Source organism: Lissotriton helveticus, chromosome 2_1, assembly GCF_964261635.1.
Source record: "Lissotriton helveticus chromosome 2_1, aLisHel1.1, whole genome shotgun sequence".
Taxonomy (NCBI): domain Eukaryota; kingdom Metazoa; phylum Chordata; class Amphibia; order Caudata; family Salamandridae; genus Lissotriton; species Lissotriton helveticus.
The window spans coordinates 246,251,484-246,278,006 of record NC_136059.1 but is presented as its reverse complement, the minus strand read 5'-3'; the positions used below and the strand labels follow the sequence as shown (position 1 = coordinate 246,278,006).

Below are 26,523 nucleotides of genomic sequence, written 5' to 3'. Positions count from 1 at the left end.
CAGCTGAATAGCAGGCGGTTGCAATGTGGGAGTTGATGGCACAGTCGTTGGACTACCCACTCTACCCTTTTCTTGGACTACTTTCCTTTTTTTAAACACGGGTGCTGATGTCTTAGTTACTGGAGTAATAGGAGCAGATGTTATAAGGGGCATTACAGCGTTAGGTTTTGCAGGAGGGTTAGTCTTAACTGTGGGATTCGTCCTAACTTTTTCCGGGCCTTTTATTAATTCATGTAAAAGGAGGGAATTCTGTTCAACCTTTTTCTCTATGATGTCCAAATGTGTGGACATCAAGTCGGTCTTATCCAAAATCGGTTGCAACACACCCCTAATTAATTCTAAGATTTTGGCCAGCATGGCCTCTTCACCTAATGGGATTTGACCAATATGTGACTGTGGGGACTGAACTACCCCTTTCCTTATCTTCTGAGGTCTATTACACAGTGGTTCACCCCCCCTTTTTTTACTTGTTCTTATAGTGGGTGGTGAAATGGAAGACCTAAAAGATGCCTCAATGGGCATTTTTGGAGATCCTGATAGCCTTCCATTATCGTTCCCTCTATATGAATCTGGTAGAGGTAAGCTAGTTGGCGTACTAGACAAAAGAAGCTTACTCATTGTAGTGGGGTCAAGGGGAAAATTATCAGTATTGTCTATAATCCCTGATTGTAAACAGTCAATAAGCATCACAGAATCTGTGGGTCGACTCTGTGAGATAGCATCCCCCACTCCTCCCAGGTTTGAGGATCTCAACTCAAGAAGAAGAGGTGCAGTTTCAGGCACACTCCCCCCTCCTTGTGTAATTTGATAATTTGCCTTACTTTGCTTCCCCCTCCGTCTCACTCGGGCTTTCTTGTATTTTCTAGGGGATTTTTTAGTTGCGAGATCATGTATTCCTGTGGCTGATGATATAGCCAATACTGTGGGAACTGGAGCACAAACGTTATCAGACTGGCCTGCATGGACCATAGCTGTTACAATGGTTACTTTGCCTGCAGGGACTGAGTGTTCCATAACCACAGGGTTATCAGGATCAGTTACTAGGAGTTCTGGTACAGTAGTAATAGTAGGTGAGTGTTCCAAACCCAGTGAAGCCCTCCTGTTACTGTTAATTTGCGCTACCTTCTTTATAAGGAAATTGTCCATAGTAACCACTTTAGTAGTCATAGTGGCTGATGGTTGAATGCTGGCTTAATACGAGAAGAATAAAAAGACAGATAACAAGTTCTCACTCACATATTAAGAAGCTGCTCGAAAGGTGAATAAAGGGACGTAAAGGATATGGCCCCGGCCCGGCTCCTCGGTCCACGGAGGGCCACAGAGGGCCCGCCCTTTGCCCGGGCTTTGCCCCGGGCGTCCCGCGATGCGGGGGTGCAGCCGGCTTTATCCTGTCCTTTTGCGCTCACTGGCGCCTTCCGCGTTGCTCAGAACGCGCCGCCGCGTGGCCTGCCGGGAGTTGTGGTCCCCCGGAGCGGCGGCGCGGAGTCAGGTGTTCCGGTGACTCTTGGCGGTGTCGGCGTTGTCCACAAGGATTTCTCTGCCCCCTGAAAGACTCTCGGCAGTGGCGGCGTTTGTGGGTAAGTGGTTCTCTCTCCCCCGCTCTGCCGGGGTGCAGCCGGCTTTATCCTGTCCTTTTGCGCTCACTGGCGCCTTCCGCGTCGCTCAGAACGCGCCGCCGCGTGGCCTGCCGGGAGTTGTGGTCCCCCGGAGCGGCGGCGCGGAGTCAGGTGTTCCGGTGACTCTTGGCGGTGTCGGCGTTGTCCACAAGGATTTCTCTGCCCCCTGAAAGACTCTCGGCAGTCAGTCGCACGCATCTAAACCAGACAAGGGAGCAAATCTTTTCGTGCGGTTAAAATCAAAGAGACTACCTATAGGTTTTTCTGGTGCGAGTCTTCTCCCACCCTCTAATGGAGGAAAATAATGGGGTCTATAAAAGAAACCTAAAGGCAAGAGGGAGATTTTCCCGAATGGTGCCGTTGATTTCTACTCCCTAAGTGACCCAATAAAAATCTAACATGGGTATTATTAAAGTTGGCAACTACACAATCACCCCACCCTTCCTTTGTGGAGTGTCCAACCCAAGATGCACGTTTAGCCATAATCATTTGGTTAAAGATATCCCATTCCTGAACCCCATCTACCTTCAGTTGAGCACTAAGCCAGTGCATTGTTTTAGCCATCAACTGCTCAGTGGATTCGATCAGCCCCTCCTGTAGAATCGGTACATTCTTTAGGACCACCACAAGAGGAGCAGCGGCCAGAGGGAGGTGTAATACTCTAGGACCATTTGCGCCTATGCTGCGGCCCAGAGAATTCTGCACGGCTAATGTGTCGCGGTTGGAGAACCCATAAGCGGGGTTGACCTGATTTCCAGTCTCAACATTAGATAGGTGTTGGATAAAATTACTGGGATTACTACCTCCCCCCTTGGAGTACTCGTAACGAGCTGGGCAAATTCACTCGACGTGTTCCCCAACTCACCCTCATGACCACCCAGTGGGACTAGGTCATCCTTAGAGACAGTACCCACCCCATCATTCCTTCTAGACGATACAAGTGGTAAATTGGATGGAGGGGATTTAGGGTTAACAGGGTCACACAAGAAGTTTGTTTGAATTTTAGATGGCCGAATAATTTTACCCAAAGTGTCCTCAATGGTACAAAGTTTAGATGCAAGAAGCGTTTCATAGTTGGTTAGTCTTTCCTCAATCAAAGCCAGTCTGTCGAAGATCGGGGATAAAGATGACGAGAACAGAGCCCCGACTTTAACCAACAAGACTTCATGGGCAATAAATAGTTCAAAAGAGACATCTGCATAACCAAGTCTCGTTTTCACATCTGTTCACTCAGCCTACCTATCTCCTCAGGAGAAACACACTGAAAAAACAAAGGTTAAAGCAATGTTATATTTAGGTTAGGCACTCTAGTTTAAAACAAAGAAATCATAAATATCACAGAAATAACCTGGGGTTAAAGTGAGTTTACAGTTAGGTGTTGAACTAAGAAAAGTTAATGGGGAATAAAACACACTGGAATGCTCCAGTTATAGTTTAACTAACTAGAACGTTTACCCTCCAATCATGAACTGCTGATAGCATTACAGATTACATTACATAGGACTTTTAATTAGCATCATTGTTGACACCTGTGTTAGTTTCCAGCCAGACCCTACAAACAACCCACATAAATACTTGGTCCCTTGGCTCTAGCAAGGCCCTGTACCAAACTTTACACAAGCATCAGATCTCTTCTGCATGTAATTTGCAGCAATACATAGGATACGTTTGACACAGGGCTTAGCCTGTGGCCAGGATCTGCATCCACACCACCACAAGAGGACAAGCCACACTATGCACAGACTTTGGATATACAAAGTGGGGTTGTCTGCAAGGACGGGTGTCACACCAAACCCTGCATCAAACATTGCTGGGTAGTGCCTATGTTTAGATTCTGTGCCCAACCTTCATGTGGCCAACCGCCTCAGTGAATGGCTTGTTCGTGCATAGCAGGGACTGACTGAAAGCGCTGTAATCTGTGCCCTATGCCCACCCCACCATGACCAACTAACGCCATATTTCATTCAGGCTTTCACAGGGTTGGCCAAAGGGTCTATTTCTATTGTTCAATGGCGTTCAGCTCTCTGCAAGTGACCTACCCCTGTTGCACCCATCCTTTGGGTAAATACAAATAAAACAAGAATGACATCAACCAAAAGAACTTGACTTCTGCAATATCAAATTTCTTTTGAATCTTTCAAAAGCTTACACACAAACTTATAAGAGTCCATCCATCGATTTAGGATAGTTTCTTACCCCTCTTTCACAAAGCCTATAACACACTGTAAGAATCTCTGGATGATTAGTAATTTCAGCAATGTTACTTTCATATAAACAATGTCATGTCATGAGTGATGTAACATGTGAGGTCATAAAGACTGTGCCTGTCGCACATTTTTTAGTTTGTTCACTAAACAATAACTTGTGTACTTCAATTTTTTTTTTCAACGATAGCTTCTCTCTCATACCAACACCCAACTATAATAAAATACTTTTAACTGTTTTTTTTATTCTCAGTGACTACATATAAGTATATTGACTCATACTCCTGAAAAGATGCTGAAGCGCACTTGCGAATGGGCAGCATGCTAATCTGTTGGTGTAATAAAGATGGGAGTGTGTGTCTTGTGGGCTACGTGGGTTGTGTTTCTATGGGTTTCTTTTATATCAAATCAGTAAATTGGGGGTTATTTGGATCTCAGTAACCTCCAAGCAGACTAAGAACTCAATAGTACTGTGGGAGCGCATTGGAAGTGGGGAATGATGTGGATGTGGTTCAAACTGTTTTTCCATTGAAAAGTAAGCTTTCATCTGCAGAATTGATATTACTTTATCTACAACAATCAATCACAAAAACGATGACTGTCTGAACCCTCATGAAAACTTCACAAAAACGTAATTCCCTTCCCGCCATCCTTCCAGTATAGGAAAGACAACAATGGAAAATGAGAACTTTACAGCATGTCCCAAGTATGTTACTTTCTCCAATACAACAAATCAGATAAGAACATACTTTGACTTGGTGCTGTGATATAATCTACAGATACATGGAAATCTAGACTTCAGTTTCATAGAAAGAAAGCATATATGTGAATTTCCTTTGCAAAGTAGGGAGATTTATACTTGTACCTTTAGCAATGCCCACATAGGATGTAGTCTAGAGGCTGGAATACAAACTGCTTTACATCTACCCGTTAGTAATAAACTGGATTAGATTTCTGAACATTACAGCAAGGTTTAATTGTTCTGTTGAAAGAAACGTTGAGACTTCGCTGGATAATACAAACAAACCCAAATGGAATTTGTGATTACATTTGATCAAAAACTTGTGAAAATATTATGCTGTTAAATGCAGGATATGATTGACAAGGGATGGGATAAAAACAAAAGACGTTCATAGAGCGCCAATATTGAATACCCCTGGAATAAGTTTTATAATCCTATTTTAGCCAAATCAATCAAAACGTTCATATTTCTCACTATGGTATCAATTACAGATGAATTTTAAAATAGGCTTTCTCCCTATCAAGAAACTAATTGTGGATCTAATCATTTAAAAATGTGAGTCTGTAATTATTAGGCAGATTTAATCAAGGGCTTTCCCACTCACAGAATCAGTCAAGGAACTGTTTAACAGAACTTTTATTTATTATAGTATAGCACAAATGCAGGAGTCAAATGGAGCGGTTATGTGCAAAGGAAAATTTGCACAGGTTAAATAATGGAAACTGATTTAATTAGATGCTTTCATACATCTTAACCCATTATACTCCACATGAGAGATGCAGATAAAATAAAAGGTTTGGTGCAAAAACAAAGTTCCTTCACTCCTCGTGTTTTTGGGAGTACTTAGTAATGAACTAAATATATTGGGGACTTATGACCTCACTACTGAAGCTAAAAGGTAATCATGATCTTAAAGCAGTCCACAACATGATTAATGCCCTCAGAAAACTAAACACTGACCTTTACTGAAACCACATCACAAATTTAGGGTCATTAAAGCATTACAGTGGGACACCCCCGCGCCGCACGGCCACCAGCTGCTGCGTGTGCCCCCAGTGCCTGCCTCTGCCTCAGCGCCGTTCTCGCTGCTGCCTTGAGCGCTCCCCTTTGGTTTTTGCCCGTTTTGTCGGAAAATTGTGCTTGTTTTGTTTCTGTGCCCGAGATCGCGTTTCCACTGTTTTTTCCCCGTTTTGTCCTGTATTATTGCCTGTTTTTCTCTGTGACGTTTTTCTCCTCGTGTATTTGACCTCCATTGTGCCTGTCTCCTTCCTGCTTGCCCGCCTACCTCGCCGCTCTCCCTCCCCGCTCCCGCTTCCCGCCACCACCATTAGCCCCGCCCCTTTTTCTTCTGTACCCTCCCCGCTCCCGCCTCCCAGCTGCTCCGCCCACCCGCGCACTTCGCCTTAAATGGCGACCGTGCGAACGCGCAGCGTTGACGCGCAGCGGGCGCGCCGAAGGCGCGCCAAAGGTAAGCCCGTCTGCGCCCGTCCGCGCCTGGACCGCGCCCAGTGCCAGGACCCCTGGACCTCGACGATCCCGACCGACCCGCAGGACGTACTCCGCCGCCACCCTCAGCGCACTCAACACCGGCCGACGCCCAGAGTGCCACCAAGCCACTCCACGACGCACCCACGGACCTTTCAGCTGCCACGCCTGCAAGTTCGCCTGCATCCGGACCTGCCTCACACCAGCACCCGCCAAATCGAACACCAGCAGCACACACCTCAAGTGCATCCTGCTCAACACCCGTTCCGTCCACAGACACGCCGTAGAACTCTGGAACCTCCTAGACGCCACAGCCCCTGACGTTGCCTTCCTCACAGAGACCTGGATGAACGCCTCTTCAGCTCCCGACATCGCCATCGCCATCCCAGAAGGCTACAAGATCGTCCGCAGGGACCGCAACGCCAACCAGATGGGAGGAGGCATCGCCATCATCCACAGGAACACCATCCGTCTCACGACCAGCACCGACAACACCCTGACCAGCGCCGAACACCTGCATTTCCAGATCCACACCAACCCGAACACCACCCTCAGAGGCACCCTGATCTACCGACCCCCCGGACCACGCACACATTTCAGCGTGGACATCGCCGACTTCGTCAGCCCGCATGCCCTCCCCTCCGCTGACTACATCCTCCTGGGAGACCTCAACTTCCATCTGGAAAACAACAACGACCGCAACTCCAGCACCCTGCTCGACAACCTCGCCAACCTGGGACTCAAGCAACTGGTGTCCACCCCCACCCACCGCGCCGGACACACACTCGACGCAGTCTTCTCCTCCAGCAAAGACGTCAGCTTCAGCCACGCCACTGAGCTTCAATGGACGGACCACAGCTGCGTCCACTTCACCTTCAAGAGAACGACGACCCACCACCACCAGCAACAGACCGCCCGCAGAAGCTGGAACAAGATCACAGCAGACCAGCTCGCCACGTCCCTGAGCCAGCACCCTCCTGCCAGCTCAGCAGACCCCAGCCAGGCCGCCAACAACCTCACGAAGTGGATCAGCATCTGCGCGGACGAGCTCGCCCCTCTGAGGACCCCGCCTAGCAGACCCGGCAGCAAGAAGGCCCCATGGTTCACCGACGAACTCAAGAGCTCCAAGAAGAACTGCCGAGCCCTCGAGAAAGTCTGGAGAAGGGAACCGACACCGGACAACAGGACCTCCCTCAAACTTGCCACCCGGAAACACCACCAGCTGATCCGCGCCGCCAAGAAAACAGCTTTCAAGGACCGGCTGGACAACAACGCACACAACTGCAAGGAACTCTTCAACATCGTGAAAGAGCTTTCCAACCCCAGCGCAGGAAACAACGACATCACCCCATCGCAAGACCTCTGCAACTCCCTCGCTTCATACTTCCACAACAAGATCGCCGACATACACAACAGCTTCAACAACCAACCAACGCACACCATGACCGAACAACCACCCCCCACCACCACCCTCCACGCCTGGACCCCGATCAGCACCGAAGACACCATCCGCACGATGAACTCCATCCACTCCGGATCACCGACCGACCCCTGCCCTCACCACGTCTTCAACAAGGCCGACGCTGTCATCGCACCCCACCTGCGAGACATCATCAACACATCCTTCGACACCGCCACCTTCCCCGAGAGCTGGAAGCACGCCGAACTCAGCGCTCTTCTCAAAAAACCCACAGCGGACCCCTCCGAACTCAAGAATTACCGCCCCATCTCGCTCCTCCCGTTTCCAGCCAAAGTCATCGAGAAGATCATCAACAAGCAGATGGCCGCCTTCCTCGAGACGAACGGATCCCTCGACCCCTCACAGTCCGGCTTCAGAGCCAACCACAGCACCGAGACCGCCCTCATCGCCGCCACCGATGACATCCGAGCCCTGATGGACAATGGAGAAACAGCGGCCCTCATCCTCCTAGACCTCTCCGCGGCATTCGACACGGTCTGCCACCGCACCCTAGTACGGCGCCTCAGCAACATCGGCATCCAGGACAAGGCGCTGGAATGGATCATCTCCTTCCTCGACGGAAGAACACAGAGAGTCCGCCTACCACCGTACAAGTCAGAGGCCTCCGAAGTCATCTGCGGCGTCCCCCAAGGATCATCCCTGAGCCCCACCCTCTTCAACGTCTACATGAGCCCCCTCGCGGCCATCGTACGCAAACACAACCTCAGCATAATCTCCTACGCCGACGACACCCAGCTGATCCTCTCCCTGACCAACGACCCCGCCGCCGCCAGAGCCAACCTGCACGAAGGGATGAAAGAGGTAGCCGAGTGGATGACGACCAGCCGCCTGAAACTGAACTCGGACAAGACGGAGGTCCTCATCCTGGGCTCCTCACCCTCCGCCTGGGACGACTCCTGGTGGCCCCCCGCCCTGGGCACCGCACCCAAACCGACTGACCATGCACGAAACCTGGGCGTCATCCTGGACTCCTCCCTCTCCATGACCAGGCAAGTCAACAACGTCTCCTCGGCGTGCTTCAACATCCTACGCATGCTACGGAAGATCTTCTGGTGGATCCCCACCGAGACCAGGAAGACCGTCACCCAGGCCCTCGTCACCAGCCGACTGGACTACGGCAACGCCCTCTACGCCGGTACCACCGCCAAGCTCCAGAAGAGACTCCAGCGGATCCAGAACGCCTCAGCCAGACTCATCCTCGACATCCCACGAACCAGTCACATCTCCGGACATCTGAAAGACCTTCACTGGCTCCCCGTCAACAAAAGAATCACCTTCCGCCTCCTCACCCACGCACACAAAGCCCTACACGACCAAGGCCCGAGCTACCTCAACAGCCGAGTCAACTTCTACGCTCCCAAACGCCACCTCCGATCAGCCAACCACGCCCTCGCCGCCGTCCCCCGCATCCGAAGAGCGACTACAGGAGGAAGGTCCTTCTCCTACCTGGCCGCCAAGACCTGGAACTCCCTCCCGACCGACCTGCGCCTGACCCAAGACCACCTCTCCTTCAGGAAGAAGCTGAAGACCTGGCTGTTCGAGCAGTAGCGGCACCGCCCCCCCCCCCCCCAGCGCCTTGAGACCCTACGGGTATGTAGCGCGCTTTATAAGTGTCAATGATTGATTGATTGACAGTGCCTTACGGGTTCCATAGCGTTTACGTGCACAGTTTTAGTTTAGAATTACTAAACCGTATTAAAATTAAGGTTGATCAAGAATTCTATACGCTGTTCTTTTTTTGCTCATAATAAATATTTATTAACTTGACAACTAAAAGGCACTACCATTTTAATATTATTGTAAAAGCATTGATACCCTGTCTTTCCAAACATATGTAACAGAGGACTGCATATCGAAATCAGCAAAATGTTTGTTGCAAAAATTCAGAGCAATGGGGGGAAAAATAGTGGAACTGAGATCCAATTACTATTCCTACCATAAATAAGCTATGCATGTTGTTAGACATAACCTTCAAATCAAATAAAATGATACAATTCATAAAGTGTGGATGGAACTGTTTCTGTATAGAAAGCAATCTAGCAGATGGATAGTGCAACAGGTTGTAAAATGTTAAACGGAAACAGTATTGAGGGCTTTTTTCCAATTATAAATCCTGACGATGGGCTAAGTTACAGGATAATCGCAACACATGGTAGTTAAAGATCATGCAGAATTCACTGGAATAAATATATATGAGCAGAAGAGAGTCTATAAAAAGTAATGTAGACATTTTTGCAAAGCAGGTATACAGTATCTACAACACTAAAAATAGTGTGGATATGAAGAATTCTTGAAATGAAATTAAAAATCCAAGTAAGGTAGGAAGGTATTAAACCTCATGCCAAGCCCAGCCTTTTCCAGTCATACTGGAAGATAAATCTTTGAAAAGTCGTTTATGAATTACTGCAAATTTACAAACAGGTGTGTGAACATTTTTTTTACCACACAGGAAAAAAAAATAACTAACGAAAGAGACAAGAAGACCGCAACTAAAATCAGTGAATACAAGTTTATTAGAGGAAAATTCATGTTGATAATATATCATTATCACAGGACACGCATGTTGCTGACACAGTACACTAACACTGGGCTGCAAGTAGTGGTGGTGAGCGAAAAATACCCCCCGTAGAGATGTGTGCTGAATTGTATTATTCTACAGCTCCTTGGGCCGTACCTACTGTTCCTAATACTTACAAGAAGCAAGCATCCCTATTGGTCAAAATAGCCAGATCCTGCCTATCCACGGCGATGCCCAGGGACACCCCATTATTGCAGTTAGCGGGCCTCCCAAGGGGAAAGGGTACAACACCACGGGTGAGCTGCCAGCGTGGACAAAACACACGCTCACCGAGATAGAAGCCCTTAGGCACTGCGTAAGCGGACGTCGTTTGCAGGGTTGACTGAATAGAGTGGGCTACCACCTGGCCAGCTCCTATTACACCGACAACTGGTTGCCGACTGCAGAAAGACATGGAACCTCACAGACGAAGAACCCAAGACATACCCGGTATTGCCTACGCTCCTCCACATGGGGACAGGGAAACACCTCATCACATGGATCTATAAATCTATCATGGAACTTACATGTGCACCTCTAACACGACTGCGACTCCACTGGGAAGAGTAGTTTCAGCAGAGCTATTCACAATAAAGAGTGGCTCACAGCACTTGAACACCACAAAAAGTGTCCTGCAATCAAACATCCAATTGAACATACTACACCGCACATACCTCACGCCGGCGCGGCTCAATCGCTTCTTCCTAGCGACACAGTTTGACTGCCCCCGCTGCCACACACCTGACGCCCCCATTCAGCCACATGTTCTGGACCTACCCCACATTACAAGACTTTTGGACAAACTTACACACTACACTATAGACTGTCACAAGCATGGCGGGACTCACTACATGGGAGGCGTGTGCTCTTGACCTCTTTAAGTGACCCAAACAGAGAAAGACAGAGACCCGATTTGCAGTACTAGCCACACTCCTCGCGAAGCATAGCAATGCATTGGTGCTCGCCAAGCGGTCCCCAATAGCCGCATGGTGGGGGGCGGTTAAGAAATGGGGCGCAGCCGAGGAAGACATCAGGCAGGAAGAGGCACACAGCGCGACAAAACCCCATATCGATGGAGTGGTCACTACTCCTCCATAACCTTGTACAAACAAGCCACCCCGAGGGAGACTACACAGGCCACCCAGACGGAGCAAAGACCGAATACACCTCAACCCTCACAAGCCCTCCCCAAACTAGGCCACCCAGACCTCCCAGAGTAGATCATCCCACTTTCGCTGAAGGAAAATCACTGCTTGCCGATAGTGGACCGGCGAGGAGCTACCCCCCTATTCCCCATGAGTTCTATTTCCCCAGTTCGGCTGTACACATGGATCGTCCTCTTGAACTACCACACTAAGGTAGCATAGGTCCAACACTAGCTGGTACGGAAGGGTTATTCCATCAAGCCTCCAGACACCCCCATACAGGCATACATCTAGGCCTGCCTCACACGCGCAGAGTGGTACCCCCTCTCAATAGACGCGCAGTTATTCACTATGGAAATGTAGACAATTAATAGTATGCAACCATGAACACTAATAACTGTTGTATAACCTGTACGGTAACTGTAAAATTCAATAAAAAGGTTTACAAAAACAAAACAGGAAGCAAGCAGAATATTCATCTTATTCATACTAATCTGTTTTTGAAAAGCCAACATGACCCACCACTAATGTGCTGAGGCTTTACTAGAAGATGCGACTCATCATTTTCACAAAGGTCAAGAGGGTGACTGATCTGCATACAACGAAGGTCAACCCCAAAAATTCAACAATCAGGAGTAAATGGAAATTCACAAGCAACAAAATCAATGTGAAAGGTTCCAGGACTGGTTTTAGAACGTGTTTAATTGATGGTGATTAGCGCTAAATACAAACCCTGCTGCCGGAGAACAGCTAATTAGTGCAAGAGAAAACTAATTATCTAACATAAGGACATAGGCAGCAACGGAGAGTAATTCCTCGAAAATCGAAATAAAGTGTGTTAAGTGGTTAGAGTCTAGTGATTCATGAAGTTAGTGATGTTCCCTGCAGGTAGAGGAGAAAGTGTACCAAAGATATTTTTGATAGTTTGCATTTTAGGACTGCCCCGCAGTCTGAAACATTTGTGGGGCTGTAGGGTGCGCAATATGTGGATTCGTGTCTGGAGATTGTCAGGAAAGCTTTGGACATTTTTGCTGTAAGCGAAGCTGAGCGTCAATCGAGTTTTACTCTCACAAGCTCAAGAATTTAACCACTCATTTTCTAAAGGCAACCAAAAGGGCTACATTTTGACAAAGTTAAATTTCACTGAACAGGTGCAGCACTTCTAATCTGCTTTTTTGATTTGGGTGGCAGGTCTGCATTCTTGGACATAGATTTCTGTACATAGACAGAAACAAAAACAACTGCCAAGAGCTAGTGTTTTTGCTAATCTAATCCTAGACATTCGCCTTAACTTGGTGGAGCAACGTCAGGCAAGTGAGTTAAATCGGTACACAGGACATTTGAGATTATGAACAATTTAGTTGGCAGGCAATGAGAAGCTGTATAAAAAGCATTAGTATTGGCGTGACATTCCCTTCAAAACACTTCATTATCTCTAAAAAGAGCAATCTCTCCAAAGACAACTTATGTGCTGGGTGTTTTAATCATCAACCGATCAGGGATAGGCTCCATGAGTAGAAGTGTATTGATCTCTTTGGCATACCCGCAATGCATAGGTTTCCTCAGGATTAATATTCAGACATAAGGAAGGCCTATTTTCAAATGGCAGAGAAAGGCTCATGTGCACATTTTATAGTAAAGACAGATCGTATCAAAACTAACTACAGGGCTACATTAATAGGGTGCACAAAAGGATGGGAGGGTTTCTGTGTATACCAAATGTCAGTAAAGACATTCTCAACCATGTGCAACACAGACAGTAAAAGCACGCGTCTTTCAACCCCTCCATCCATGGATCAAAAGCAGCTCATACATCTCAATGATTACAGCTATGGAAGAAAAAGAAATCCTTTACACTCCTACACCCCGACCCCTCAAAAAAAAAAAAAAAAAAAAAAAAAAAAAAGTACTTGGACCACGAGGTTTTACAAAGGAAAAGGATAAAATAAACACTGGAAACGAGTCGATTGTGACCGTAATACCATGCTCCTTGCTGGATCGCTTAATCTAAGCCAATCAATCTTCTAGTGCAACAGGAACTACAGCACACATCTGCTGCAAACTGCCCCAATAAGGAATTCTAGGTAGCCCATTAGATAGAAGTATGTGGCTGCGCAAGTCTTAAACAACATCAGTTGTGAGAGTGTGCAGCGATAATCTGACTCTAAAAAATAAAAAGCATAAACGTGGCACAGTCTAGAGTAGACCTACAATTGCACATAGAAAGGAAAAACATCAAGAAAAAAACCCCTCATCACATTGCAAGCTGATGGAGAAACGTAACAATGAGACAGGTGCTAATCCTCTTCAAACAAATTAGTTAGATTTGTGATGTGTTGGAAAGGAACATTTGTAGATCTAAAGCTCAATATAGGATAAGGTTCAGACTTTTGGCCTGGGTTACTTTGTCTCCATCAGTAGGAAATTTGTAAGAGCCAGAAACAAAGGTAACTTGTTCAGTAAAAAGATGCAAATTCACTGGAGTGTTTGACTGAAGACCATTTATTTACATTGTGTTTATACAGATGGTAATAAATGTATGTACAGAATGGGAAGGCATTAAATCTTTCCTGGACATATTTTAGAACAATATCAATCACCGATTACAGTTTATTTTTATTTTCGTATAAGCTACAGTAGTTTCATTTCAAAATATACATGGATATGTAAAGACTATTATGCAAATACAATAAAACATCACTTTAAGATAACATTCTCACAAACATCAACTTTAGTCAGGAAAAATAAACAATGATCATATATTTAGAATTAATCCAATCAGACTAATACTTATAAAAACACAAATCGATGAACTCTGCTCAGTATTTCTATGATTAATACAGTGACCACTTTAACAATTTGATGACAATAGTCTTGACCTCAATTTACCAAACTGGTTTGACAGTATTGTCAATGCAAGTTAGCTCTTTAATTGACAACCAATACTGTAAGGTTAACAATGGAAGAAACCTACTGCAATCGATCATAGCAAAAGATGGCAGCAGAATGAGCTACACAACCACTCACAGGTAAATATCCTTCTGAAAAGAAGTGCTAGGTTGTGTAAAGTAATGCACATAAACCAAGTGGTTCTGTTTATTTACTCTGCAACAGTAACTGAAACCATAAAATGACCAGGATAATGCCTCATCAACAAGATACTATCACATTTGCAGAGGCAACCACAGAGCGGTTTCTAAAATCCTATGATTAAAAACAAAGATAGATAGAGTGAGGGTGATAGATAGAGTCTCCCAGGCCCTTAAATTAACTGCTGGTTACAAGAGAAGGACACTGCAAATAACAATTTGCTAGAAAATAAACTAAAAGGAATCCTAGGTTATATATAAAAATTAAATCGGTCCTGAAAATGGGCCAAGTAGACATCAACCCTGCAAAAATGAACTTCATAGTGTTGTTTCTCCCACAAATAAAAGATTCACACAATTTCTGATCACTTTAATCCCTGCATTAATTCAAGCAAGCAATGGTCCAAAACATACATGGAACCATGGCAGCACATTAACCCGTTTACATATGTCATGGCTTTTTGTCAGAGAACTTTTGTTGGTCCAAACTACATATATACACAGCAATTTACTGGGAACTATAAAACGAATTGAGCATTTTTTAAACGGGGCTGTAACCTAAGTGTTGTTTTAGAATTACTGTCCACCCCAGGTCAGTGTTACCTCTGTACCTCTAATTAAACATGTGCCACAATATATAAATATATATTATATATTTGCACACAAAATATATCATATATAATTCAAAATAACTAAGAAAAAGCACACTGCCTGCTGGGCAACTGCAAATGTAGAGTGAAGATTGTGTTGAAATATAAAAAATGAACAGGTAAGTCATGCACCAAAATTGTTCAGAAAGCAAAACAAAATGTTGTGATAATCTGGAAATTAACTCTAGCAAGAAGAAAAATGGTCATGTTACACTAGAAATATAAGTAAATGATCTATTAAGTAAGAACACACTTATTTAGGTGGGACAAGTGATTCACCATACCTCATGGGCACATTTAAGGGCTAATTCATGTTTACACTGCTTTAAGTGCTCACAAGAATCAAAAGGTACTAATATTTAGGAGTAAAGCTAGTTCTATAGGTGCCCTTGCATAAATGACGGGTAACATGAAAATATAATCTAAATATACTTCAAACGGTTATTTTTTTTAAAAAGGAGATCTGCAATATAATATTTTATTAATCGGTTTTAAAACAATACTAAATAAGTATATTTTGAACACACAAGGACCATTTCATTTTTGCAAAATCTCGAAGATGTACTTTCAATATGTATCCATATTAAAGTTCCACTATAAGCTGTTGAACCTGCTTTAAAAAAATAATAATCACACTTGTATTAATCTATGAAAATTGACTGAAACTGTTTTTGCGAAGAAACGGATAGGACAGTGAATACAAAATAACTCACAAGAGAAAATGACAGTCAATGTTATGACCACCTGCACAGACACTGGTCAATAAATGCACTTTCATCATAATGAACATGGAAGTTTACACCCCCAATCAACTGTAGTAGTCAAATCATCAAAATTAATATTTAAAAAAGCAATTCAAAAACCAAAAGTTGGTGAAAAATCATTGGAAAAAACAATCATTTGGGATATAATGAAAATGTTTAAATCAAATAGAATAAGAGTAACAGTAGTTTCCAAGTGATGTCTCATAACTGAGAAGAAACATTGGGGTAAATGCAGTACTGAGCATTTTAGAATCTTGCATCCTATATTTTAAATAAATTTCCTCCTACCCTTAGCAGTTACCTTCTATAGGGTCCTAGCAAAGTATTGTGAAGGTTGCACTATACTCTCCCCCATGGGAAATCAGCATCTGAGGCGCTCTTTTAAAAGCCAGTGTTGGTCTTGTGGTTTTTTGCTTTGATAACGGACTGAACACTGAACTTCAAATTATTCAATGAACTGATACCACCCAGTACTATGTTCTGTCTTGTAGGGGAATCGCTCCTACACTGATGGATAGAATTGGATAAACAATGAGACAGTTCTCTTTAAGTAGGGCAACTGCAGATAATTGTATTTTAGTGTGAGCACCTATTGCAGTTTATTTCCACTCATTAGATTCTGCTAGCTCGAGTTTTTATTTCATTTACCTACACCACAAAAACATCTCATGAAAGTATGTTTGTTAAACTATAAATACAAACAGCAATTTACGGTAAACTATAAAACGAATTAAGTTGTCAGACCAGGCAGTCTCTGTCCCAGTCCAGGATTGGGTAAATCTTTTTTCAGCCCTCTACGACTGAGGTAGTCTCTGCCCCACCCTATTAATACTGACTTCTGGCCAGTGCATATGGAGTGTGTCAAAGCAGCAATCTCATGGGGTCCCAGGCGAGTTGTTAAAAATCACTAGTGGATCTCTAGGCTCCTGTTTTAACTCTTCATATGAATGCGCCAATTAGTGGCCCACACCCAGAGGTCTGGAAACGGTCCGTTGTAGTCAGTATATTTAAAAAAAGAGATAGAGAGGACCCTGCATGCTACAGTCGATTTCCCTGATCGATGTCGAAGTGAAGATTATAGGGATAGTGATTTTGAAGGGACTCACTACCTGGGCTGGGAAGGGAATCCTCTCTGACCTGCAATGCGAGTTCAGACCAGAGCGAGGCACAGTTGAACAGAACCTAAATCTGCACCTCTTAATATCTAAATACACCAGGGATCAAAGTAGGTTCTGTCCACTTGACCTTATTTAACCTCAGCTGAGACTGTGCTAACAGAAATAAGCTATGGACTGAGCCGGGGTCCTTGGGGGTCGACCAAGGACTTATTTATTTTATGAGAGACATGCAAAGTGGCCTGAAGGGGTGGCTAGAAAAGGATCTGACAAGGAATGTTCCAGCCCTTTGAACTTAAAAAAAGCATCCGACAGGGCTGCATTCTGGCCCCTCTTATTTATCATGTTCATAAATCGGCTAGGAGTGGCTCACTGATATTGGTTCAGATTTCCCAAAAGTTGATGGAAGAGCTATTCTAGTACTTTTATGCGATGACAATGAGGTTTTAATTGCTCGTACAACTAGGAGCCTCCAACTACTTTTAGATACATTCATCGATTTTATGAATAGCATAGACTTTTCCACAAATTTTAAGAAATTTAATTTTATGGTGGCCCCAAGAACGCACACAAACTTGTAATCTATCAGCAGAGGGTTAGGTTTTAACAAAAATGGAAAAAAAATGTTATCTGGGTCCGTTACTCAATTTGGGTCCCAGTTGGCAATCCCTACTCACAAAAAATGGAGGGATTTTACAAAGAGCCATCTCTTGGCTATACGATTTGTCTACGCCTTGGGCATAAGTCCCCAAACGTAAATGATTAAAAGTCTAAATGAATTTGGATTGCCAAATTGGCTGTAAAATCTAGGGGCATGCTAATATTGAGCGTGCCCAGGTGATAGAAAACAAGCGGAAATTATTCACAAAGAAATGTGCATGTCCTTTATTGGAGATTTGTTTCAGGTTTGTCCGCTTTTACTGTGGTTTTCTGTATGGCATAACAAGGATTTACATTTGAATAGGTTCATAATCTGGGAATGTTTCCTTTTAGATAATGTAGAGCAAATCCCGTGGCTACAATACATTAAAAAAACTTTTATGGATTAGGATTATCAGATCCGTTTACCACCCTCCAGAGACTGAGTGAAAAGGGATCTTGCGTGGGTCAAAAAGCCTAGAGAAAAGGAATTTTGCTGGGCCAAACAAGCTTTCTCCCAAAGGGCCGCAGCTGAACAGGAGAATTCTGCTTTAACAAAGCAGACCATGCGCCAGTATGTCCCGGTCAAATCTGTTAATGGGATAGAGCCCTACCACCCCCTGCACATGCCAATAGGCAATGTCTGAAATTTTTTGGTTTGGACATTTTTCACCAGCTTTTGTTTACGAAGGGGGTCTGGTATAAACCAACCAATTTGCCAGTTTGTGACTGTGATAATGTCTCAATTTGCAACACCATGCATAGATCACTTGTTTGCCATACATTTTCTAATCTTCGACCCAAGTATATCAGGCCCCTTCTAATTTCTGAAAACTGAAGACAAATTAGACCTGCACATCTCTTCTTACAGTTGCTTGCAACACCTAAATTGTGCTTTTAAATCATGTTTTTTTTCTGGTGTTCTATCTTTAAGCTAGTAAGTAATGGGATTTCAGGAACTAATGCTCCTAGGTAAATGATGTGATTTTTTGTAAATTTCTACTCAATGCATTTGTAACTGATATATGCCTATTTTGATATGCTGCTTAATGAGAAGCACCCTTATGATTTTATCAAAATGTTTAAAAAGGGTCAGCAGTTACCTCTGTGCCTAACATGTGCCATAAGCAGTGGTCTGAACATGGACTACAAAGTTAGCTCCTATAAATCAAGTACACACAAAATATATATAATATATGCTTCAAAATACCTAATGAAAAGCACACTATTCACTGGGCAATTGAGAATGTATAGGGTAGCTAGTGTCAAAATGAAAAAAGAACAGTTAAGTCATGCAGCAAAATTTTGCAGAGAGCAAAATAAAATTGTGATCATCTTGAAATTAGCACTAGCCCTCAAAGAAGAACATTAGCCATGTTAGACTAGAAATATAGTTAAATGATCTATTAAAGTAAGAACAAGCCTATTTAGGTGGGAAAAGTGATTCAACATAGCTCATGGGCACATTAAAGGGCTTTTTCCTGTTTACACTGGAAACAATATTAGGCACTGTTTCCAGGCAATTACTCAGCAGTAGGTCTATTAAAATGTACACAGACATCAAATAACCCAATTTAGTTACTATGCTTAAAATTGAGGAAAGGATAAGTACCACCACTGGCAATCTATAAAAGTGATTACATGAGAAGCAACTACTATCCAGTGTTAATACAATTTGAAAAATTGATTTTTTTTTAATCAATGAAGCCACTGTGGCAAATAAACTGCAATTTGGACCAGATTAGAGAGAATGTTTATTTCAGGCCACAATATGACTTAATTTTGTCCATCACTTATATATGAAACACAAAAGAAACCAGCTCTACGTTTTGTCACTGTAAATCTTAACAAGCAAGATATAGGCAGATCAAAGTGCAATCAAGCAGATACATTCGAGACCCTCTCACAAACTAAAATGGTTTGTGGGGCTCAGCTGCTCAGACAGACTGCATTTAAAGAAAAGGAAAAAGTTTAAATGGGCTGACGAAAGAAGAATGTTCAAGTTAGATCAATGATCAAGTACATAAAGTACAGATGCTGCTCAATAGGAACTTGTAGGTCTTGTAAGCTATTGAAGGCTGCATAAATTAGGGTACTATTATCCCTTTTAAATCAATGGTGGGATCCCAGATTATTTTGCTGACTTGAAACATTTCACTACCAAAGTGTCCAGCAATAACTTCTAATGCTTTATCTAAGCAATCCACAGCATTTACTTGTGATGTCGAGAGAAAAAAAGCCTCTGCATATACACGAAATTGAGAACTATAATAAGGTACCTATTCTAATAAAAAAGCAGATCAGAAAAGCCATCTCTTCACGCCTAGCACTTTTACATGGACTATAGAGTATCAGTATCCTTAAGATTGCTTCCCTCACTTTGCTCTTCTTTGGGCTTTAAAACAATGTGTAGTCAACAGCTGTGAAATATATCAAAATATGAGTGAGGGAACCGCCATGAAATTAACAAGACCCATTGGCCCAAGCACAGGTCATAGCACAAAGCTAAAACGTTCCATATCCAAATCCATTATTGTTGCATATAAAAGGAAGACTGTTGCACACAAACAGCAAAAGCTGTCATGCAATTTTCATAGTTAAAGGAGAAAAATATATATATTTATTACATGTGTCCAAGTGCCATAGGGAGAGCTAAAAATCAGGTTTCCAAAACAGTCAAAGATCTGAATCAAAGGTCTAGTGTGCAACACAGTTCCTTTACCCTTTCAATTTAAGCTATGTGCCCAGTTACCTAGTCAGTAATTTGGCATGCAAAAGGAACATAGATTTATATATTATGCTCCGAGTAGAATGGGAATTATTTTAATGTGCATACATTACGAAGTATTAACAATCAGTGCATTTGGCCAAGCAATGATTAAGGACTTTAAATACTGGAGTTCATTTTAGCACTTTTTTATTCAACAAATGTTAGACTGATAAAAACAGTCACAAATTACTGAAAATAACTTATCTTAACACTAGCAAAGATCTCACCAAGAAAATCAACCTGTGTGAAGTTTAGGACTGGTTCAGATCTCGCTCTGTAATATTGCCATTGTCTGTAAAGTCAGTTGGATAATTGTTATTAAAAGTTGATGGATACTCTGAGGTAGCGTCGACATTCTGATAGCTCACATATGAATTAAAGGGTTGCTGAGGAATTACTTGGGTATCTGGAATCGGCATAAGCATGCCCGACTGAGAGGTGGGGGGGATTCTTTGGCCGACTAGTTGCATTTTAGGTTCTCTGGGTTCCAGCTGCTGCTTGCTTTCTTCATCTGTATCCAGACGGGTTAATTTCTCGATCCACATGCGGAACTTTTCTTCTGTCTGCCGCTGCATCTCAGCAAAGCAGTTCATGGCCTCTTCCAGGACATTGCCTATGCAGTTTCTATCCCAAACGGTGCCCCTGTCAAGTAATCCAGGAATTTCCCTTGTCGCTGCTGCCGATCCCCCAGCACGACTGAAGCCAGCTTTAAAGACATTGAGGCCATGGTATAAGTAATTGTTAAGCAAGCAGGTAGAATACATTTGTAAACAGTAAAGAAATAGAGTAAAAACAATTGTAATAACATTGCGACACATTTAGCAACATATTTGCTGAAAGTGTTTTTGACCACAAATAAATGAAGACTGAAAAGGGTTTTGAAAATTAGTGTTGATAATTTGTGATGGGAGGCATCCACTAATGCCCCTATGAGGCAGGGGTGTGGAATTTATTACAATATCTACTAGTCCATGGGGCAGATTACTTCATAAATCTACTTGCCCTGTAACACTATTCATGTGTCTCTTTTGTTCCATGTGGTGTAGTGGCAGTAATCTAATTATATAAGAGCTCTGATACAGACTCTTCGATTAGGCAGGGCAGGGTTTGAATACTAGCAATTTCCTTATTTTGCCACCCTTCCACAGTTATCCATACTGGGGTAGTGGTAAACAATAGTTCTAGAACTGCAATGCCCTTTTGAGTCTATGCAAACCTACTAACTTACATGTTTTATGGGTTTTCACCAGCTCTTCTCGAATATTTTCCAATACTGAGAAAGGTTGGAAATTTACTCCCGACGATGGCAGATGTAAAACTTCTTCCAGGGTTGGGAAAAAAGTGGTTGGAGGGAGAGTGAACTTGCAAACGCTCAGATGTTTTGCAAATCTACACATGCATGTTTGCTTGTGCTAAAATGTAGTTCACAAATACTTTCTAGGTTTAGGATATCTTGGCCTACTTCTATGTCTTGTGAATTCATTAATGCCGTAAATCTTCACTAGTGCACTGACCTATACCATGGGTGCACTTTTGAGATTTCTTTAATAATTGAGCCCCTCATTAGGTCTGGCATTAACCAAGACCTATTGTGTGAATTAAAATTCTCTCTGCCCATCGGCTGGCTTCACTATGAGTGACAGAATTCTGATCTTTCAAAAGTAGCATATTGGCACACAAAGTTTTGTTCAGTGCCAGGAACTGCTTTTTGCCAATGGTTATTAGAACAGTGATGGCTCGGCAGCTTCCATGCTAAAAAAGTTTACAAAAAACCATGCCGAAAACATAACACATTCACAAAACCAAAAGGTCGATCACCAATTTCAAACCTACTGACTTTGTCAATGCTGGTTTATTTTTGTTTCCCATAATCTTGTTGAAACTGGTTACAATGATTTTTCATTAGGAATATTTTGGGGAAATATTAGCATGCATCATATTTTATAAATGATGCTGCAAAGAAATGGTACCTAAAATTTTACAGTAGTTTATCAAAATATTTTTTTCTAGTTGCATTTTTTTGTGAACATTTTATTTTTGAAACAAAGAATCCTCCATCTTGCTATTTAAGCTTCTGCTTTTTGCCAATGGTTATTAGAACAGTGATGGCTCGGCAGCTTCCATGCTAAAAAGGTTTACAAAAACCATGCCAAAACATAATACATTCACAAAACCAAAAGGTCGATCACCAATTTCAAACCTACTGACTTTGCCAATGCTGGTTTATTTTTGTTTCCCATAATCTTGTTAAATCTGGTTACAATGATTTTTCATTAGGAATATTTTTGGGAAATATTAGCATGCATCATATTTTATAAATGATGCTGCAAAGAAATGGTAGCTAAAATTTTACAGCAGTTTAGCAAAATATTTTTTTCTAGTTGCATTTTTGTGTGAACATTTTATTTTTAAAACAAAGAATCCTCCATCTTGCTATTTAAGCTTCTGCGAATACATCTGCATCTAATCAGAGAGCATTCTTGGAGCATTATACATAGCCTCACACTGCTAAACTTTGAAAGCGTGTGTACACATGTTTATACTGAAACCGCTGTCAGTAGTGCAGTCCGAGGTTACATTTTCTTACAACACTCACCGTAATAGTAAAGGCTTTGCATTAATGAACTATAAATACAAGTTCGACCAGCATTAACATATGAACACACAAATTACCTTAACTGCAGGCAATACCCTTCCCTGGTCCTCAATGAGGTACTGTAAACTGGCAGACAAAGAGTTTGTGCTGCAGGAGCTAAGGGCTACTTGTCACAAGGACAAAATACACATGAAAACTTGTTGTCCTTGACCCTAAACAATATGTCCTGGGCGTCGGGCTATAGGAATTCCATATCTCTGTTTGAGGTAATGATGCTTATGCAGCCTTCACTCCTCACCTGAGCAATGAGTAGCCGGTTATTCATGTGTGAACAATTTGGTAAATAGGGCAGCTCTGGCACCAGATATCTCACCTTGTTAGGGGAAGCAGCAGTGATTGTGTTGAAAAGTGAGCACAGAATTAACAACGTCACTTGCCAATAACAGCAACGGAGCAAAATGTTTAACCGTTGATTTGGTCCCTTTAGAAGGGACAGATGAGGTAAGAAAGGATGTGGCATTTTTCAAAGCATTCATAATGAGACCCAAGGCTTGCAATTCAATACCACCATAAGCATGGCCTCAGTGTTGGGTGAATCACAAATGACAACTTGCCATGATAAGGAAAAGGAATGAGGAAGTACACCAAGAGGTGACAAACAGTAAAGGGGGCACCTAACCTGGAATCACAACGTCAACTTACAGAATATAAGGTCAATTAGAAACACCCCCAGTTACAATAAATGTGCTTGGCTCACCACAGACAGTCAGCACACTGATGCAAGTGCATAGTCACATTCTTTCATTTTTAACTCTAAAGTAGAAATTAAGGGGACTGTAAAGCAACATTTAAACCACCAATTTGAAGCTAGAGTACTAGACTAACCCAATCAATTACAAATATTGGAGACACTAAGAACTACAGATCACAAGATAGTTGAAGTGATTAAAATGTAATTACTTTCCCATTAAGAGATTTGACAAGTGAAACCTTCTCCATTTCCAGCCAATGGGTAAACTTGGAAACGGGAAGGAGATAAAAATATGAGTACCTGGTACTGCACATAATAGGCATCCATATTGTACATCACTCAAATTCAATACCCGCAGCTTGCACACTCTGTCGTGTGTCAGTTATGCAACTATTTATATAAAGGGATAAACATATGTGTACAGGAGTTGTACTACTGTGCCACATAACTGACTTACTTTATAAAATATATATTTTTTTCTTTTGTTTTCTTTTTTTAACAGGTGTATTGGGTGCAAGGACTTTCAGTAGGTTCTGGCAAACTTCCATGAGTCCGACCTGTGTATCGACTGGCATTCATCTTGCAAACCTTTGACTAGTTAGTTAGGCATTTTTAGTTGCAGAGTCTCAATATCGGCAATAAAGTAAGGAGTAGTTTCTGTCCTGTAACTCCAGTTCTGTAGTAGGGGTCTCTCTGTTATAGTCATAATCTAGTGAATAGTCCCGCCCATGTGCGTGGACCCCGGCAATCAAAAATAATCTCTTAAGTTGTCAGAAAATTGCAGAACTGCAAAGACACTTAAGAGAAAATTTAAAGACAAATAATGCAGCCTATATCCACAGGCTACACTGTCCAGTACTTCAACTAGAAATTCCACCAAAAATCCACAAACAGCAAAGCCTGTCCAGATTTCCCTTGTTTTTACTGCAAAACCCCTCAGAAATGATAGAGAGGAAGGCCTGGACAGACAAGCCCCATAGGCTGCCATTATGTGGCTTAAATAGGATACTGTGCCTTTAAGAGAACATTCCAGAACCTTCTCCCAGTATCCCAGAATGCATAGCAGGTCCAACTTACTTTCAGTTCTTTTTGAAGGCGTAAAACGCCAGACCTGTCGCATTCCTTAAAGGAACATTTCTCTCCACCGGGAAGGCGGGAGGGCGCTTATGACTATAACAGAGATACCCCTACTAGAGAACTGGAGTTACAGGACAGAAACTACTCCTTGTGTAGTAGGGGATCTCTGTGTATATTCATAATCTAGTGAATAGAATGGCAAGCCCATCCCCACACCAAAGCGGCGGTGGAGAAAAGAAAATTAACGCCACTAATGTGCGAACAGATTTCGCAGCGAAGCCTGCCCAACCTGAGCGTCTGCCCTGGCATCAGTGTCCAGGCAGTAATGCTTAGCAAAGGTATGAACCGACTTCCAAGTGGCCGCCTTGCAGATCTCTGCAATCGGAACATTACGGAGCAAAGCTGTCGTGGCAGCTTTGCCCCTGGTGGAATGAGCCTTAGGCTTACCTCCTAAGGTCTTATTAGCTTTTTGGTAACATAGCTGTATGCAGGACACAATCCACCTAGAGATAGACTGCTTAGAGGTCGCAAGACCGGTCCTGACAGATCCATAATTGATAAACAATTGGTCAGACCTACGAATATCTTTGGTCTTATCCAGATAAAACTTCAATACCCTCCTAACATCCAGGGAATGCAACGACCTTTCCGCTGGAGATGAAGGATTCTGAAAAAACGTAGGCAAAGTTATGGTCTGGTTGACATGAAAATCAGAAATAACCTTGGGAAGAAATTTAGGGTGAGTACGCATAACAACCTTAGCAGCATGAAAGACAGTATAAGGTTCTTGGCAACACAACGCCTGAATTTCACTCACCCTGCGGGCCGATGTAATGGCCACGAGGAACGCCGCCTTCCAGGACAGGTGCTGCAACGAAGCCTTATGAATAGGTTCAAAAGGCTCCTTCATCAACCTGGACAGCACCACATTCAATTCCCATGAAGGCGAAGGAAGCCTGACAGGAGGGAACACTTTCTTCAAGCCTTCCAAAAAATCTTTGATCACAGGGATCTGGAAGAAGGAAGTCTGCGAAGGGCATTTCCTGTAGGCAGTCAAAGCAGCAAGATGAACCTTAATAGAATGGACATTAAGGCCAGACTGCCCCAACTGTAGAAGATAAGGAAAGATTACATCTTCCTTACAAGTCGTCGGATCATAGTTCTTAGACTTGCACCAGATACAAAATCTCTTCCACTTGTAAGCATAGGAAGTCCTAGTGGAAGGTCTCTTAGACTCCTTCAGTATGTCCATACAATCTGCAGGGAGATTCAGATGACCATATTGCACTAACTCAGGAGCCATGCTGCCAAACTCAAAGACGAGAGGTTGGGGGGCAACATCAGCCCCCCGAACTTCGTGAGAAGGTCCGGCCCGCACGGCAGCCGAATGTGAGGAAGGAGAGACCGGTGAAGCAGGTCCGTGAACCACCACTGTCTGGGCCATTCCGGGGCAATCAGTATCATCCGCGCCCTGGACTGGGACAGCTTGATGAGAACCGTCGGAATCAGGGGAATGGGTGGAAAAGCGTACAGAAAGCTGTTCGACCAGTCGATCCATAACGCGTTCCCCAGCGTCCCCGGTTGGTAGTACCTGGAGGCGAAGCCTCGGCATTTGCTGTTTTCGGCGGTGGCGAACAGATCTACGTCTGGAGTCCCCCACCTTGCGAAGACTTCTCCTAGTACTTCGTCGTTTAAGACCCATTCGTGGTTTTCCTGAATCAGTCTGCTCAGCGCGTCTGCCTGAACATTCTGCACACCTGGCAGATGGGTAGCCGTTATCGTCAGTCCTCGAGCCAGAAGCCAGCGCCGTATCGCCTGCGCCTCCTGCGACAGGGTGCGTGAC

General features: G+C 43.4%; 1 protein-coding gene across 5 annotated transcripts in view; it reads right to left on the bottom strand.

Annotated features, from left to right (window-relative positions):
- The window catches only part of ARK2N (arkadia (RNF111) N-terminal like PKA signaling regulator 2N), a 399,402-nt gene that overhangs the window by 127,094 nt on the left and 245,785 nt on the right, over positions 1–26,523 (bottom strand). The window contains exon 3 of one of the 5 annotated variants that reach the window (XM_078674758.1): positions 13,714–20,962. The exons of the other annotated variants lie outside the window; for them this stretch is intronic. Coding sequence (XP_078530884.1) covers positions 20,508–20,962 — 455 coding nt within the window. The 3' untranslated portion in view covers positions 13,714–20,507. Of the gene's footprint in view, positions 1–13,713; positions 20,963–26,523 lie in introns of those variants that run through there. 5 annotated transcript variants of the gene reach the window in all.